At 35.6% G+C, this 18,976-nt stretch overlaps 1 protein-coding gene across 2 annotated transcripts in view; it reads right to left on the reverse strand.

The window, feature by feature from the left end:
- Positions 1-18,976, reverse strand: part of SYT14 (synaptotagmin 14) — a 72,917-nt gene that overhangs the window by 41,285 nt on the left and 12,656 nt on the right. Inside the window, exons 2-3 of one of the 2 annotated variants that reach the window (XM_050893914.1) lie at positions 16,497-16,661; positions 9,720-9,938 (exon numbers count right to left, since the gene is read on the reverse strand). In XM_050893914.1, coding sequence (XP_050749871.1) covers positions 9,720-9,938; positions 16,497-16,608 — 331 coding nt within the window. In that variant the 5' untranslated portion in view covers positions 16,609-16,661. Of the gene's footprint in view, positions 1-9,719; positions 9,939-14,263; positions 15,278-16,496; positions 16,662-18,976 lie in introns of those variants that run through there. The other variant, XM_050893913.1, reaches the window with a different exon arrangement.

The following is an 18,976-nucleotide window of genomic DNA, read 5'->3' on the forward strand; positions in this document are numbered from 1 at the left end:
ACAAGAAAAAAAAACCAGATCTTTTGTCTCCACAGAAGCTACAGACACAATTTCATGTTGTTTACTCAGATACAATACAGTCCCAATAAATAATATACACAATTAAAGTAGCTATGAAAATAGTCATCCTAACAATAAAATACATGTTATTAGATAAAAATGGTAACATTGTTCATCTTGTACAAGGACAAAATATTCATTAAATAACTCCAAGAGAATACTTATGATATAGTTATAGCATGTCTATGAAATTGATACATATGCATAAGGAAAATAATCTACACTGACTAGGTAACAAAACAAAAAGAGTTCAGTTACAAAAATAACCTGTTGTTCTTCTTTTACCAAAGAGACGGTTAAAACGTAATGTGATCAGATTATAAAAAACAGTCCTAATGGCAACTGGTCTTTAACCTAGGGGAAAAAAGCACAACCGGGAGGCAAACATTAGTCTCAGACTAGAGTTAAAAATTTTTTGATTTTAACCTTTAAAGGTAAGAAGAATGATCCATTTGTCCACAGGCGCTATGGAGGAAGAACTAATAAACTGTTCTTTTGTAATAACGTTTTTAGTTCTCATATTTATGTAACAAGTAATGCCCCACTCTGCTGACCAAGTAGCATGACTATTCTCAGCAGGTAAGTAGAGCACTGGGTGTATGCAGGGTAAAATTCCTTTTTTCAATGCACCTAATAAATGTCTACACAGAGATTTCCAATCTACCATTCAATCCTGTTTCTTAATCACTCTTTCCATGACAGAGCCATGGGATCTCTGCAATTAGGGTTAAGATTAATGAAAACTGTACCTTCTTTTGTCTGTTCTGTGGGAGTCTTTCAAAACAAGACATGTCTCATGGTATACATGCACAAAGATCAAAGAAACTGCTGCCCTGTATCACTAGACGTTACCATAATACCAAGAAAAAAGAATGCCCATACCCAATAGCTTTTAGATCATATTAGTACAAGAAATAGCTAGTTTTCAACGTGAACTCTCAGAATCAGCAAAAGCATTAGGTTCATCAAGGAAGCGATCTTTTCTGCTGATATAGTACTACCTCTTGTGTTTAGATCACAGATCAGTTCTACATTTTATTAATGTAGAACATCTATATCAAATACAATGACACAAGGAACTATTTCAGCTACAAATATGTATGTGAACTTTTCCCAGTTAATGACAGATCTTGATCCTTTCATAAATTCCAGATTCAAATAGACGAGAGACTTATTAAAATAATAAGTTTACAATAAACCAGAAACTTTCCTGTAATTATTAATGTATGATTTACATAGCTTCAGAGACAGCACATTGCTAAGGGTGACTTTCTTCAAAGCCTTCACATCAATGCAAAGGGTATTTCTTCAAAGACTTCAAAATGCTGGCAGGAGGAACCTAATTTGTGAGACTGCTTTGCTCACTTGTGCACATCAGGAAAAAAAGCCCCTTCCCACTGGAGGACAGTTTTTCCTTCTCTTTGGAGCTGGTCTAGCTGGAAAAGGAATTTTCCTGTTGAAAATCTTATCATCATCACTGACTTTGAGTTTTGTTACTAGTTTTCTTCTCTCAGCAGTAGGTGACATGCATGCTTTAACAACATCTTTTTCCAGCATCTCTGCTGCTAATCACGGGGTAAATCCATGATTTCAGAATTATTCAAATTCATTCTATCAAGCACTTTCATGTGTTTCCTTTGGTTGACAAGATTGTGCACAACTTTGATATCATCTATCTGGCTTTTAAACTCAAAAGTTCTCCATGTAAATCCATTCTCTTCCAAACTGTGTTTAAACTCAGACACAGATCTCCTTTGCATTTAAATTCCATGTCTACATCTTGCCACCTCCATAATATTCCTCAAGAAAATTACAAGAATAATACTGAATTGCACATGTACTTTCTACCCCATCTGTGAATTCTGTCCATTCCAGGTCTCCAGACTTTGTAAACACTATGCTTGTCTGCCATTCATGCAGGTAAAAAACCATAACCACAACATGATCATAGCCTAATATGTGAATTACTTACATGAAAGGTTCCTTGCTATCAGGAACTTTTCAAAAGACAAAGGGTAACACTTTCTTGGGAAGTAAAAAAGAACTCAATTCTGTAAAACTGAATAAAAGACAGAGCAGAAGTTAATCTTTAAATCACCTTAGTCTCTGCAATGCTCAGTTGACTATATTTTTGGGAAACAGGCATCATAATTTCAAACACTTAACAGAACTGACTGTCTTCCACTATTACAGAAGAACAATAGAGGACTGTCATAATGTACTAGGAAGCTACTTTGAAACTCTTACAAAAAAAAAAAAAAAACCCAAAAAACAACCAAACAAAAAAAAAAACCCACCCCCCCCCAAAAAAACCCCACAGCATCAGAGAAATTAAGTAGAAAGCAATGCAAATCAAGTTAGCTCTGGACACTATTCTGCAGAACCTTGAATTACAAAAGTATCTTTTGCACTGCACAAAACTATCCCTAAAACATTCCCTTGATATAGCTATGGATTGAACTGCCACACTCCCCACAGGCTTCAAAACCACAAGAAATTCTCTTCCTCCAATTTTTAAGGGCTTGAAGCCAATGAAGACTCACTTCAATTTACCAGTAAATAGGACGCAGACATAATCAGGGATCAGAACTTTGTATCATTAGTATTGCATCATTGCACTTTCTCCTGTACTAAATGAAGATTTTTAATTATTCTTAAAATAAAGTGTCAAGGGTAGATGCCCACATAATAGAAAACAAGCATAAGGAAGCTGCATCAGCTAAAGAAATATTGTAATTAAAAAAATCCCCTTTTTCTCTCCCAAAAATCTCTAAAAAGTGCATCAAGAATGATATCAATTGATAGTACACGAGTACTATCAGCTGAGATACACAAGTATTAATATCTGAAACATCTCATAGCTATAACATGACTCAGCCTTCAAAATACACTCTGAAACATTTGGGAAATACTGCTCTGAAGATTACTTAAGACTTGTCTTAAGTGTCTACTGAAGACCCTTTCAAAGTATCTTGATGCATGTACTGTTTGAAGCCCTAGGTCTATCCACAATAGGTATTATACCAGAGAAATCTCACAGGTAATCTGATAAAGACACATCAGAGAAAAATGGATGGACACCTTCTTCCTAAATACTCTTCCCACTGTATTTCTAATTCATTTCTTTAAAGCACATTAGAGGAAAAAGAAGAGAAATAACTACTTAAGTTATGATCTAGTATTCAACTGAGCTTTCGGTCTTCCAGTCTGAAGAGTAGTTCATAGTTCTTATTCCACGTAAGCCATCTTCTTTGCCTGTAATTCTTAGCATCTGAAATGTACAGATAGATAGACCAATCTTGAGGGAACTTTGTGGCCTTATTTTGCTGAACGCAATAAAAACACACTGAGGCCCTCACTCTGTAATTTTGAAACAGTAAGTCTTCATTCACACTTGGCTTGAAAATAGACCTGTTTATATGCAAGGAATATTGATAGAAACTAAACTGGATATGGTTATCATGGGATTCACCGAGTGATCCATTCTTCCTCTCTTAACCTGTCCAGTGGCTTTCACCTCAGCTTGACAAGTCTGAAGAAGTATGATCCTGCTTTACAGAATGTATTTACCAAGGAAAACTCCACCAGGTTGCTTTAACAAACTGAGGAGATTCACCTGTATACCAGTTTTGAGGTGCTTAGGAAAGAGCTTTTGGTGTTTATGTTGGGAAGATACTGAAAGAAAATCTCTCTGTATACTTCAAGTAGTTCAGTGAAAAGACTTTTCCGAAGACATGAAAACTAACAAGAGAGAAAGAAAAGGAAAAAAGCTGCATAAAGAATCAGATCCAAGAGATTCCAGAAGAACAGTCGCCTTCACGTGCAAAGATTGACACTGAGAAGCAAGGCAAACATATGTCCAACAGACACATCAACATAAAGTGCCGAAAGCCTAGAGAAGAATAAAAGTGGAGAAGATAAACTACAAAAATAACATCATACTCTACCTTCACAATATGGAAAAGATGGATAAAATCCAGTAGCATATGCCTGCTAGAGCAGCAGATTCTCATTTAAGAGAACTTATGTTTTCTCACTGCAGGCTTTTAGTGCTTCCATATGTTTCCAAAAAACCTTGTGAAATGTAAGGCACTTGGGCCAATCTCAGAAATAGAGCCTCTGAACAAACATGTCTTCAGCTGTGGGGCTTTATCAATTGAGAACTTAGAAAATAGGCTGGAGATGGAACCTGTGGTTGTACTGAGCTGGTAAACTATAGCTAAATAAAGTACATCTAAGTATGCTAAGTAAGCAAGCGAGCTTACTACTTTTTTCCATCATGATGTCACTTACTTTGCCTCAGAATTGGGATCAATCCCCCTTGCTTGCTTCCTAATCTGGAATTTTGCACAGCTGTTAAAGAGGTGATTTGGGCAAGACATGCTTTAAGAACATCACAAATTAACTGTAAAAAACCAGACTCTTGTCTTCACCTCTTCTACCTTTCTCAAGGGATTCAGACAATCTTGATTTCAAAACAAAGAACCACCTACAGCTTTTGACATCTGCCTGCAAAACTCTAATTTCAATATATTTACCCTAACATTTCTAAGTTTAAACACTTCCATTTTCAGGAATTTAAGGGACTGCTTCCTTAAAGGAAATATATTGTACCGGCCTATGAAGCTTATAGAGACAACAAAGACACAACAACTTGCCTATATAATGCTTGAGTTTTTAAAGTTCAGGAAGTAGCCACTACTGGAGACAAAGAGGCTAGTTTAATATCATATTGCACATTTTTTTAAAATTGAAGTTATTAAGAAAGCATGGTCCGTTTAAGATCACAACAATATAGATACTAGAAAATATTTCCAATTACCAAAGTAGAAAGAATAATGCCAATTTTAAATTTAAACTATGTACACTTCCTTATTTAGATCACTGTTTTAATTCATTATCTCCTTGTTAGCAGAAATATCTTATGGTGTTATTTTGCCTTTTTTTGTGGGTTTTTCCCCTTATTTTTGTTCTTTATTTTCTGAAACAGATGTGTAATATCACAGCCTATATTAATCCCCTCCTCCAAAATATTACAAATAACTGGAGCACATAAAGGCAATACTACCTATTAAACAGGATAATAACAGCATTTGACATGGTAGGGAATAATACAAGAAGTAGGATGCACATTATAAAAAATGAAAAGGAAGATTTATCAGGATATGTATCAGGGAAAAAGAAAAAGGTCACTTCAGGAAGTAGCCATACTTTACTGGATAACATGAGAAAGAACACAAAGAATATTATTGGCAAAAATAAGATTTCAAACTTTGAGCTGATCCTAGAACTCTGGGCCTAAGCACAGAGACTGGGTTAAGTCCACACATAGATATCAAGAAATACTGTAGTTATACAGGTTTCTCTTTTCTGTGATTAACAGTTTTGGGTAATTTGTGCAACAGTTGGAAATTTCAGGTGTAAACCTATCTTCTGTACCATTTTACTTTGCCATTCTGTATCATTTTACTTCTGATGACGACATTTGTCATCATCTTGACTTTCTAATGAATTAGATTTTCCATTAGAGAAACTCAGGAATTAAGCCTGTTCATGAGAAGCTCACTGCAAAAGTAATATATTTACAATAGATTGGAGTCTGTAGAAATAATTGCATCTAAGCACAATATTAATTTTTTTTCATTTAAAATATATACTATAACTCATCAAAATCTAAGTGCATCAAATGCGCTATACAAATACATAAAGTGAATCAGACACTGGTCATAAGCAGGTATTTGTGAACCACAATTTAAAAACCTAAATTCCATAGAATGAACTTAAAGTGCTACTAGAACATTCCATCATCAAAATACACCAACAAAACCCACAAAATATATTGCTTTCTTCATTTAACTATTAAAAACATTATACAAAATGCCATGTCAGTTCTATATAAATATGCTGAAAAGAAAGATTAATATGGCCATCTAGAGGAGAAAAGAATGATGCGAAAACATACCACACACATTTTCAGGCTTCAGAATAAAATAGTTTTAGAGGCATGCAGCCAGAAAATAGATGTAATAAACTAATTATGTCATTGATAATAAGTGAATCTTAAAATAATATGATCAGACATTTTGATGGTCTTAGTAATGCAAACATTAATATTATACATGTTTTTAGCAATGCAAGCAAAGCTTACAGGGTGTATTAATAAAGACAAGATTATATTTTTGTCTCGTTAAATTTTGTGCGCACACAGTTAAGTGCAGACACATCTAAACAAACAAATTTAAAAAGCAAAGATTGAAGTGCAGAGTAAACAGTTATTAGTAAAACTGTTTATTGACTCCTTTGAAAACAGACAGTACACTGTTGCAAGATACAACACGTGATAGAGATTAACTGCTGAAGAGAAAATAACACAGAATTTTCAAAAAATGAACTATCATTTTCATTGCTCATATTACTCTACCTCTGATGGAATTTTTAATTATATCATCAGAGGCTGATTTACTAGCAATGAGCAGGGGGAAAACGGAGATGAGACAAAAATGAGTTCTGTCCTCTCATCACTTCACTGTAACACTATCAAGCCCTGCTCAACATACGGACTGATTGGTGCCTTAAACTAGAAGTACAGCTGAAATGTTTAAGTCTTAGAAGTAGAAATTATAAAGTACATATGAGGAAACAGAAGCACACAAAGTCAAATATATTGACAATTGTTTCTCATTTTAAATAAAGTACATAGGAACACACTGCTTGCTCCCCCTCCACTACAAAGAATCGAGAAATGGTTCTATCATTTACATTTCTTATAAAAATCACTCAACAGTCATAAAACCCAAGTATTTAATGAAAAATTTCAGGATTCCTATGGCATCAAGTCTTCTACAGATTTATTTTGCAAGTTTAAAGAAGAGTAAAGCTTTGAATTTTTAAAAATTACACTGAAACATCGAGAATGTTGATGCTCTCCACCTGGAATCAGAGATTTTTAACCTCATCTGTTCAGTGAACTGTTTCTCTGAACACATATGAACTGTTCGGTAGCAATAGCCAGTCTCATTTATTTTTGACTGCAGGCTTTCTTCATGAGGTTTCCACCTTCTCTTTTCATCAAAGTTCTAGGTTGGGCAGCTTTCCCTCTGTAATGATCATAACATAACGAGGCATACTTTGTCTTTTCCTCTATTCTAACACATTTTTATCATTGTGCAGAGATTCTTTACGTTTGAAATAATTTAGGAAGAACATAAAAAGTACTAACACTAATTATTCTAGTGTGCCACCTTCAGGTCACTGAAAAGTGAAAAATACTAGGTTGTTAGTCTGTTGCCATGTCCAATACCACAAAACTCTTTTTAATACTATTGAAAGTAATCTTGTTGAGATTAATGGATTACAAAAATGAGACAAAACCATCACTCTAATTTGCAAGCATTTTGCAGAAAACTGTAGAATGACTGCAGGCTATCAAATAAATAACATTGCTGATTTTCTGCTCCTTGTAAAATGTGGGAAGAGAATGCTCTCACAAGCAGCAGCAAAAGCAAAATACTGACAGTATTAAAGCTTTTTTGCAAGTAGAATTATGTGGTTAAAAATTTACAGTTTTCTAAGTTAGAATGTTTTGATAGTTTTTGCTTTAAAAGTTTTTTTCCCAACCCTGAATGTTCTTTCATTATAATAAATTCAATTTGCATACTAATTTTAGAGTGAATATGTGTGTGCATATATATAAATGGGTTTTACATCCAGCCAGCTTCCTGAATAGAAAGAGCGTTGAGAAGGCATAGCAGCTGGTGACAGATATCTTTAGCAATAGAAGAAAAAACGAAAAAGGAGGAGGAGGGAAACAATTGTAACTTTCCTGATGCAATACTTGGACTTGCCAACAGGGTTCTTTTGTCTTAGATTCTAACCATGATATAGATTTCCAGACTGGAGTTCTCATTCCCCAGAAGAGGATAAAAGTCAGTGATTATGAATTTTGATGATCTGAGAGGATGATAAGACAATTATTAAAAAAACAAAGCAAAACAAAACAACTGGATACAGGCTAGCACAATGCCTTTGGAGTTTAAGTCTTATAGGGCCAAGTAAAAAGCTCAGATGAACTGAGAACTTTTCACTGAGAAGATGAGCTAGGTAGGATAAAAAAATCTGAACAATTGTGAAATAGAAAGAGGAATGTCACATGTTCCTTCCAACATGAATTATTCTATGACTATTTCAACAACCGGCCTCAATAGTTTGAAAAGAGACAAATAAATTATTCTGAGTATCTGAAAGTAGTCTTCTTGTATAATTTGTATCTGGTATTACTTGCTAATAAATACAATTGAGTTTTCCATCTCCTGTTAATATACATCACCATTCTTTCCCAACAGTGACATAAGCCACATAAAAAATTAGTATCTTATCTTTAGTATTCCCCCCACCAACGCTGTTGATAGATCTCAGTAGATATAAAAACCAAACATGATACTTTCACTATCCCTCTTCCTTGTTGTCCTCCTCCATCACAGTGTCCAAGGATCGGTTCTTACCACCTGACCTCACCTCTGCATCTCCTTCCCTATTTGCTGGAACTCAGACTCCTAGCCTTCCTACAAATTAACAGCAAAGGAAAGAATCGAAATTTCTGATGATCAGAAAAGAATCCTCTTACTCTGCAACTTACTTCAATTATGGCTTTCATGTCCTTTGTGTCTTAACTTGGAATCATGATTGACCATGCACTAATTTCGTATTTCAGTGGCAAATAGACTTTTATATAATTTAATTACATCATATAGTAGAAAATTTAAATTTTTTCAAGCACTTCTGGACTCTAGAGAACATTTAAGGACAGATATCTCTTAATTACATGTATCCACTTTTTATTAGAAAATATCAATCACTAAAAAACCTTTGCATTTTAGCATATTAAAGGGAGACCAACAAATATCTTACTATAACACAGCATCTATATTAGAATCTGACTTTTATGTAACTTCAACAAAAGCTCACTTTTCATGCTAGAAAATGGCTATAGACACAGTTCTCACATACAGCTATTTTCAAGCACAAAAAGCATATTGACAAAATATTGACAGCAGAATTCTCAGCCTCTCTGTCAGGTTGTCACCCTAACTTAAAATCAAGAAATATATACGACAAAAGAAAACATCCATTGTTTACATCCAACTTCTAACGCCATGGAAAAACTATATTAATCTAATCTCTGAAATAATTTCTTTCTGTGATTTCAAGAGAAGAAAAGATACGGAACATTCCAGTAATGCACACTGCAATGACCACATGCACTGTAACCAATAACCAATTCCATTTACTTTGCTGTTATGACAGCTTATTAATAGTGGAATAACAGGTCATCTTTGTATTTATACCACAGAATTCATCAAGGGTTGCCATGTTTCCTTCTTAAATCAAAACAGTTTAAATTCCCCCCAAAATAAAATGGCTAATGACAAAATTGCATGAAACTTAATATAACAAGATATATATCATTTGCAGTATTTCCAGAAGAATGTGCACAAGTCTGTGCCATTTTTTTTTTGAGCATGCACAAATATAAAAGATATCTGGATATTTCTTGCAGAGATTGACTATTTGCAAGTCCAGCTGTCCTCGTCTAGGACTTACTTATCGAGAACATAATTCTGAAATTTGGAATAAAAGGAATGCTTTTAAATCACTCTTACCTTCATCTATTGAGGCTTCACTACTGTATCCATCATATTCTGCAGACAGGGGACTATATTTTTGTCTGGTTTCCCATATATAGTTTTTTTGCTGTCTGCCATCCACCACTGGCAGCCTGGAACTCTGGGTTCTAGACAAGGCCTCATGATATTTACCCAGTGCTTCATCTTCACTCTCAGATGATGAACCATGCTGGTCTTTACTCATATAAGAGTTGTCTGTTTGAATAAAATAAAGCAAATCGACTACAGCTCAAAATAGAATACAAGAAAATAACCATAAGAGGTTATAATTGAAGATATTTAAGCTATTTCAATTAAAATTTCTGTAATATTTTAAAAATATCATCTTGTTGTAATTATAAGTATTATGTGATTTTGTAACTGGTGAGAGCTATTTTTATTTTCTAGAAAAAGTGAAAGATCATTAAGCCCAAAAAAAACCATTCTAAAACTTATTCAACAGAAAATGGATCAATTTATGTAAGGCAGCACACACTGAAGTTTTTGAAACCCTTCATTAAGTAAGAAAATGCTTAAAATAATTTACGTAAAGTAAATCCAACACTGCTACAATATTACATTTGGATACCTAACATATCAAAAAGGGAGCTCCTGATCCTCCATTCCCAGCTGATTTTTGCTGCGAGCATGCAGTATAACATAGAAATGAAACTGATTTACAAAGAGAAGCCTACAACAAAATCGTCTTAGGATATTTCTGTCAGTAGTGCTTAAGCTTACAATAACAAATGGGAAAATGCTAGTGAAAGATGTTTGTATGCACAATTTTATTTAACTTACAATAAACAGCCCCTTGTTCAATAACTGAAATTAATGCAGATTCTCACTGCAGACATCTGGCAACAGCAAAAATTGCACAGAAGAATCTATCTAGTTAATTCTTTTATACCAGTTCTTCTATAATGCCCACTCCTGTGGCCAACTTTTTCCAACTATGTCTCAAGTATGACTTCCTCCTGCAAGTCAAAGATTCAGCTGCATTTTTATTTCTGTAAAAGGAAAGCTTCCTCCTCCCTTTTCCAAACCTCAAATGGATTCTGTCCAAATTTAACATGCCATGCAGAGGTTCTGTAGATCTCAAACTCTAATAGGCATTAAAAGAGTTCACGTAAACTCAATAAAGGTCAGCATTACCACTACTCTGTGAGCAAGCTTATGGTATAGGATTTGCCAATGGATTTCCATTAACGGCAGAGCTCTGAGATGCCCGTAATGCTGTTTTTCAGCTCCTGATTCTGCAAGGGAATATTGTCTAACATGCCATCCAGCCACACTCAACCGCTTCTCCCCTCCTTGCTTTTATGCGCTCCTCCCAGTCCCTGTCCTTAGCTCTAGTTCTGCATTTCCGCTCCCATTAGTCTCTGTCTTCATGCCCAGCCAGTCTCACTGCTCTGCCTGGGTATTCCGAGTAAAGGAGGGATTCGGCTTACTCAAAATTCAGCCTTTTAAAATTAAAGTAACTCAACCTATGCCAGCCATCTAGGCCTCTTTTACAGTCAAGTGTTTGCCTCTTCCTACTACAGAGGTCCTTCCTCCCCACTTCTAGGTAAGCCCCTAGAATAGATGAGTAAAATCACTTCCCATAGAGGTCTATTTCTCCCTGGTACTCATACAGAAAAGCCTATGCTGCAAGTTTAGGTAAGACATCTTTTGCAAAGTTACATTTATACGAGTAGAATCTTACCCTAAGTTCCTGTCTCCCGGCCCCATACTCCAGGTTCCTGCTCCAAGGACCCACTTGTGGTCTCTTACGGGGATTTCCTCTTTATTCTCTTTATCTATTCAGTCCCAAATTCTCTGTACTTGCACCTAACGAACTACTTATGTAACCCTAGTCTTCCACCCTTAGTCTCTCCACTTTCATATAATGTTATCAGTTCTCTCCATAGCTGTCACCCATCCTACTTCAAATCCCACCCTACCACCTGCATCGTGTCACAATTGTTCATGAACTTTCTGTCCTCACATAAGTCACATTTATTCTCAATTCTGTTCAGACTTCTGGTGTCCTTCAGTAACCGTAAGTATCAAAAGCAGGATAAGACCTGCTCTGTTCTTCAGTCCCTACAATGAAGCACATGAGTGCGAACGGGATGGTCAGTGAATTTAACAAGCAAATTATAAGAAGTGTTTACTTTGCCTTTTGAAAAGGCAAAGTTTCCAAAGTTCTACAACTTGGTCAAACTTACGTGTTTTTTCATAGAAGAACATGGGCACCTCTGACATGGGAAAAGTGCTCTCCCACATTTCAAGTACATACTCCAATATACAAAGGAGCCAAAGCATCTTAGTCAAGCAGATGTGAAATCTACCTCTTTTTTGCACAGATAACCAGCATGTTTTTTCCCATACTCTATTCCTGCAAACAGCCGAAGATTTTAAACTATAGCTTAAAAAAAAAAAAGAAAAAAAAAAAGAAAAAGGATCTCAGACAGAAAGCATGCCAAATTTCATCCCAAGTATTTCAAATTTGGCACACAGTTTTAAGAAACTGAAAATAAGGTCTTGATATAGAAAATGTCAGGAAACCTTAACTGCAGATGGTGCTACCAGCTCTACATGCAATGTGTACATAATCTTAATTTAGTATTTATAGGAAAACTGGTGCCTTAAGAGACTGCTAATGAGCAACTAGATCTTTCAACTCTAGGCTACCAATTTTAATTCAAGTCTAGCAGATATGGTTCTTCCCATTGTATGGATGGCTATAAAGCAAGTTCAATTTCACTGATCACTTATTGAAAATATCACACCAAGCAGGATATATTCTGGCTAGCAGATTCACTGCAAGAGGCTGCCCAGAAAAAGGAGCCTCCTTTGCTGGTACACAGAGTAAAATTTTCTATCTCATATGGCCCTCTTATAGGTTGAAACCTGCCACCTAGGACACTTCTACAGATTTCCACAACTATAATTAAAGCAGGGCATACCAGGACTAAAATATAGTGCCAGACATCAGTATTAGATGCATCATTTATCATTACAAGAAATGTATTCACAAATATGAAATTAGGTTCATTAATCAGTCTGGATAAAGAATGGAATAGTATAAAACATGGTAGCGACATGTTTGAAAGAAGTGCTGAAAGTAATGCCTCTAATAATACACTGACGTTTGTCAGCATCCAGAAGTTCTCAGTGATACCAGATATTTTTTTTCCAGTTCCTAGCACAAAAGAAAAAGGATGAGGATGTATACTATTACTACAAGTCATGAAACAAGACCACTTCAGAGGACTTAAAAACCTCATTAAAGTTAAAACACAAGCTATCCATGCAAACATTTTTTAAATGAACAATACAAATCTGTTTCAGTTTCTTGGGAAAAAAAGGCTTCCTGCACATTAAAAAAAATCCTCAGGGTTTTATGCCTCTCCTTGCCACTTCTCTTTTGATTTTTATATCTTAGTTGAAAACTTGCCTAAGAGAATTCACGTTCGTATTAAAACCTTTCCTTTATTGGGCTAACATAGGTCATAGGTAATTATTAACCTATTGAAACCTATTCATTTGCTTATTATGGGACCTAATATGCCATTTTTGATAGAGAATATACTTTACAAGTATTGTACTACGTGAAGAAATAACAGATAAGATCATAGTTTATCATACAAACATGGAAACCACCTCCTAAATAAAAAAAAAAAAAACAAAAACCAAACAAACCCAAAACAACAAAACAAATAACTGAAATTTTCAGATAAGGGAAAACACACACACTGAAAAAGAAAAATTATTTCTATTATGAAATCATTCATTTCTCTACAGAGGCAGCATCTCCAGAAAAGCCTGTGTTGCTTTCTAAAAATTCACTACACAGCCTGCAAAATAATTGTGTAAAAATGTAAGGTTTTACTTCTTACTCACAAACTATTATTGCAATTCCATTGTCATATTGTTTAAGACTGGATGTTGAAGACAGCACACACAGCATCCATATCAACAACACACAGGTTTTCTTTGTAAGACTACAACTTTAACACAAGCCTCATTCAGTTCTTTCTATACTTAAAAATCAGTTAATTGCCACCTCTTATTGAGTTTTGTGTCCTGAAATTATTATCTTACATATCCCAGAAAAACATTCTGAAGATCTACTATAATGTAAATGTAATAGAAGGGGTTTTTTATCATCTTACCACATTTTATGCAATGATTTTAAAATACACAAAATAAAAGCCACTTTCACAGAACAAGCGTTAATGTCCAGTATTAATTCATAGTTTTCAACAGAAACCACACAAGGCACTGCAGACAAGGTAAGAAAAACTGTACATAGAAAAAGAAAAGTTAGAACATAGGAAAGGCATTTATTAATCAGTTCCTTTAAGTAATACTTCAAAAAGTAATTAACTTCCAAGAAATATCAACATAATTAGAGAAGGAAGCACGGACAACATAGACCTACTTTCATTCACAGGAAACACTATTATTAAATGTGTAAATTAGGTGAAAAAAGTAGGAAGTATCATAAGTTTCAGGAAAGGTTGAAGAATGCAGTTTGCTGACGGACTCCTCACCTTTTCCTGCTGTCTTCTTATTACATAGCGCTCTCTCTGATTTCTTTGAGTTTTTCTTTTTACTCGCTTTTGCAATTGTAGTTGACACATTGTCTTCATCCTTTGATATGGATTTTCCTTTTCTGTCAAAAAAGGCTTCAGATTTCTTTTCTTTGATTTCATTAATGCAATTGGGATGGTCACTGTGCATCTTCAAGCTGGAGTCTGATAATTTTTGCTTCTGTACTTCAAGAAGTTTTGTTTCTAAATCTTGAGGAACATTCATACTGTGCACTTCTTCAGAATCCTTAAAATCAACTCCAGGTGATCGTGGTTTGATTTTTCTATGCAAGCGATTCTTAGAATTATCTGATACTGCACATAGGCAATTATCTTGTTCCTCAATAGATTGCTCCATTGTAAATTTATTACTTTTCAGGTTACTATCTTTCAAGAACTTATCATTTACAAAACACTCATTTCCTCCTACTGCTTCCCTTTTAAAAGGTTCTCCTACAGTCTTCAAATCCTGAGGTACTTCTGTATCACTTGAATGATTATTACTATCTGTGCCTTTTAACTGGCACTGTTTTTTGTCCATGACATGGTCAGATACTCCATCTTGACTTGTATCTTTTTTTACAAAACCTAACGAATTAGAATAATGAGTCTCTTTATATTCTGCAATACCTCTCTTCGCTTTCATATTAATTTCCTGAGAATGAGTTAATGATGGTGTATGTTCCTCTCTCCCTTCCACAGGTTTATCATTCTGCATTTTTGAGCTTTCGGCTTCTGCACGAAGGCCATTTATCATGCTTGTTACTTGTTCTGTTACTGAGTCAGCTACACTGTAGCCAACCTCTCCAACAACACTGGTCAGATCATCCACAGCACTGCTAAGCGTGTCGACCAGAGAAGACACAGAGGGAAGGCTCAGATTTTGGTGGAGGCTTCTGAAAAACGCCATTTGTCCAACCTATTCAGCAACAACTTTTAATACCAAAAGGTCCTCCATTTCACAAACACATCAACTCCATTTCTTCAAGTTCAATTTCAGAGCTATTTGCTTTTGCTATCTCAAACTCAATACATTTACCAGGGAAAGCTGCAGCTTTGCTCTTTCCATTCAATATGCATTGAAAATAATAAGAAAGCAGCTAAATAAGTATCTTGAAATGAAGCCACAATCAACCAGCAAAACCATAGTCTTTCATCAACCGCAGCATCAACTAGCCATAATAAAATTCAGTATTTTCAAAAATAAGACAACTGTGTGAGGTGGAAATATGGTTTTTTTATTCTAACCTGCAAAGAAGAAGTTGTGAGACATTTAAATTATGTCCTTTCATCAATATCACACTAAAACAAGCTTTTAACATAATAGCTGCACAAAACCACACAGCATGGAGACTTCTTCACCCCAAAATATTTGTTGTCTTTTACATATGGTAAGATATTTCAGAACATGAAGACTTGTTTCATAGCAAAAAGAAAGTTAAGATGACTGACTCAGTTTCCGGTGGGAGAATTTCTTCTGTCTCCAAGGAAATTGAAAATAAAAATTTAGCTGCACCTTTCAAAGAGGCAGAAGGGAAGAAAACCTCTCAAATTCCCATTCTGGTCTCTGGTGCCTGTCTCTTCCTCTCAAGTCAGCTAACAAAGCCCATTCAATTTCCACAGCCCAAAAGTAGAAAGGCGTTATTTTACCAACCCTCAATATCTTTTTCAAGGTCTAATTGTTTTCATTTCACATTATCCTTAAAGATCTTGTTCTATTAAAAAAGTATAAAAGTAATTTGTTAGTCAGAGATAAGACGTCTTCAGTTTCTAAAGATTTACTACTTTAAAATTATTTTCCAGGTGAGTAAATGGAAGACCTTCTCCAAAAGGTCAGTGAAGGATTTTAACATGCTGAGTGAAAACCCAATAATCCCATTCACAAATTTACTTGAGAAGATTTAATTATACACAATTACGGAACATGTAAAATACGTTCAAGAGTATTCTCATAGTGCAAGAGAAATATCTTCCCATAAGTAAATGTCAACTCTTTGGTTATATAGCTGTTACATTTCTGTGGCTTGTGAATACAAACGTTTCTTCCTTTCCACATACTGCACAGTCACGGGAAAAGTCAATATTGTGTGTTTTCATCACTTGAGTCAAGTGATTATTTGTGTATTTCTACACATCCTTGTAAAAATGTGCATTCTTATAATTAAGCTTAGTACACTGTATTTCAGATACTTACAAAGTTTATCTTGTGAATTCTTTCTCGTAGTGTATCCTGAATCGAGATCTGGGAAACCACTAACATTTTCAAAACACATCTTCTTATTAATATATAGGAAAAGTAGCAACATGAGAATAATGAACACCCCGACAGCAGACAGGAATCCAATTGCTTCAGGAGATACTAAAAGAAACAGAAACACATTTTAAAAAGCCTTGTAAAAGTTTAACTCGTAAAAGTTATAATATTTATCAGAATTGATCATTAATAAACACTAAAGTTCCAAATATATATGCAAGTTATAAGTAAAAAACCACCATTTAAATTTGAATTAATGTTTAATCATCTTTTCAAAGAACAGAAAAGTATCTGGTCCTAATCTAAGGGAGGACTGACATTGTGAGCAAGAGGTTCTGCTGGAGTACCAGACCCCATGACAAGACAGGGTCTCTGCAGAAAATGGGGAGATTATCAGCAGATGCCAAGGCTGATGATTTTTGATGGAACAGCTGAGAGAGAGCGCACTGGAAAGGAGCTAAGAGTATCCTCCCTTCCTGGAAGGGGCTGGAGGTTTGGCTACTTGGACTCAGGGCCAACTCTAAGATAGTGCTGCTGGGGAGGGACTGAGCCCTTGCTGGTGAGGCCATTGCCTCTGCCAACCTTGTTATGCTCAGCTCCTGGCTCCTCTTCCCTTAGGGACCAGCTGGCCCTCGCTGCTCCCTGACAAGTATTATACTGTGACAGCAAAAAACAGAATGAGAGAAAGCACATAACGGTATGTTCCTTGCCCTGGTACGTGTGCCACTTGCGTATAAACCAAGAAAGAGCTAAGTGGAAGAGAGATAAAGCATACTTAATCAAAACCAGGTAGAGGAAAAAAGGCCGAAGTAGACTGACATGTCTTAGAAAGTGTATAAAATAAAGAATATGTAATTGCTATTAAGCAGATAACTGAAAGGGAGTATCGGGCATCTTTTGGAGGGGTAGAATTTTGCAAGTCCATCAGTACCTACGTAACAACATCAGTAATACCATTTAAGGCCAAGATTACCAAGGAAATGGTTTTTGAAATATGAAATCTGGGAATGGATGTAGCAAATTGGACCAATGGGGAACGAATTATTAAGAGGCAGCTTCTTTATTTGAAAGGAGATTGGGCAGAGAAAGGGATATAGAACGGCAGCAAAAAAGAGGGTCTAGAAATGTGAGAATGAATGATCAAGTTATAAAAGCAGTTCAAGAACAAGAGAGGTCAGATCTTCTGACAGAAGGAGTGCAGGTGCCCACGGACTATAATGAAGCCGACCTGCTTCATTAATCAAGGCTGCCAGGATGTCAGAGGGAAGCCCCTTGGGCAACCCACTGGACTCTCCACCGGGTCTACATTCGAAAGACTTGATGTGAGAAGTTAAAGGGTGACAGAATTGCAAATTTGTTGCTAAGCAGTGTGGGAGGTTAAAGTGAAGGGTTATAAAACTAGAATTCAATAATATTTGGGTGTAATTGATAAGAAAAAAGTGACAGAACTCAACAATTGCATGCAACGAACAATGGTGTAAAGCGTTATGGAACTGCAAGTGATTCATAGTGGTATGTTTATTAGTTAATTAATCTGTTAATTGGTTTATCAGTAGTGTGCTGATCAATTAATAAACATTATAGCCTCTTATATCAGTTGTCTCAAACCTGCATTCTAAAGAGGGAGGATAAGACCTTGAGGTAACAGACACCTTAACACTTAAGAGTGTTCTTTGTGGCCTCAACACACAGACGTGCATGTTTCAGGATTGAACATGGCTGCATTCATCTGGATGAAAGCTAGGATTTCACATATCCCTTTCTTCCTGCCTTTTTACTAGACTCTAAGTGTCCCTCTACTCACTACCATAAATCCCGCTCTTGGGGGTTGAATTTTTTCTATTTACAAAAGATTTATGAAGATTTATCAGATTTATGAATTCTATTTGCCAAGATCCTGGCACTTCTCTTTAGGAGTATAATGCTGTGTGGCAACATCTTTCACTATGTAAAAAGGAGTGGGATTAAAGAAAAGTTGGCAACAGACTCTGCATTCTCAGAGATGCAATACAGAAGGACAAGAGGCAACAGTCCAAAGTAGCAACAAGGAAAATTCCAGCTGGAGATTAGGGGAAAAAATTCCAGAATAAGAGGGGTTTATCACTGGAACAGATTGCCTAGATTGGCTATAGAATCCAACTTTAATGTTAGCCCTGCTTTGAGCAGGGGGCTGAACTGTGAATTACTTTCCCAGGAGCCTTCCAAATTAAATTATTCTCTGAGTCTGCATATGCCCTTTGTAAATCTGGGTTCATACATCTATGTAAAAGTGCTGACTGAGAAACACATGCAGTTCCACAACCTCCTCGGTTTGTTTTCCGGAATGACAGGGAACATTTGTGTTTGTGGTGCTGTTCTTAAATAATTATACAGGTGTGTTTTAAAAACTGGAAAAGAAAGACCAAAAGAAATGCACCTTC

This window comes from Gymnogyps californianus, chromosome 3 (assembly GCF_018139145.2).
Source record: "Gymnogyps californianus isolate 813 chromosome 3, ASM1813914v2, whole genome shotgun sequence".
Taxonomy (NCBI): domain Eukaryota; kingdom Metazoa; phylum Chordata; class Aves; order Accipitriformes; family Cathartidae; genus Gymnogyps; species Gymnogyps californianus.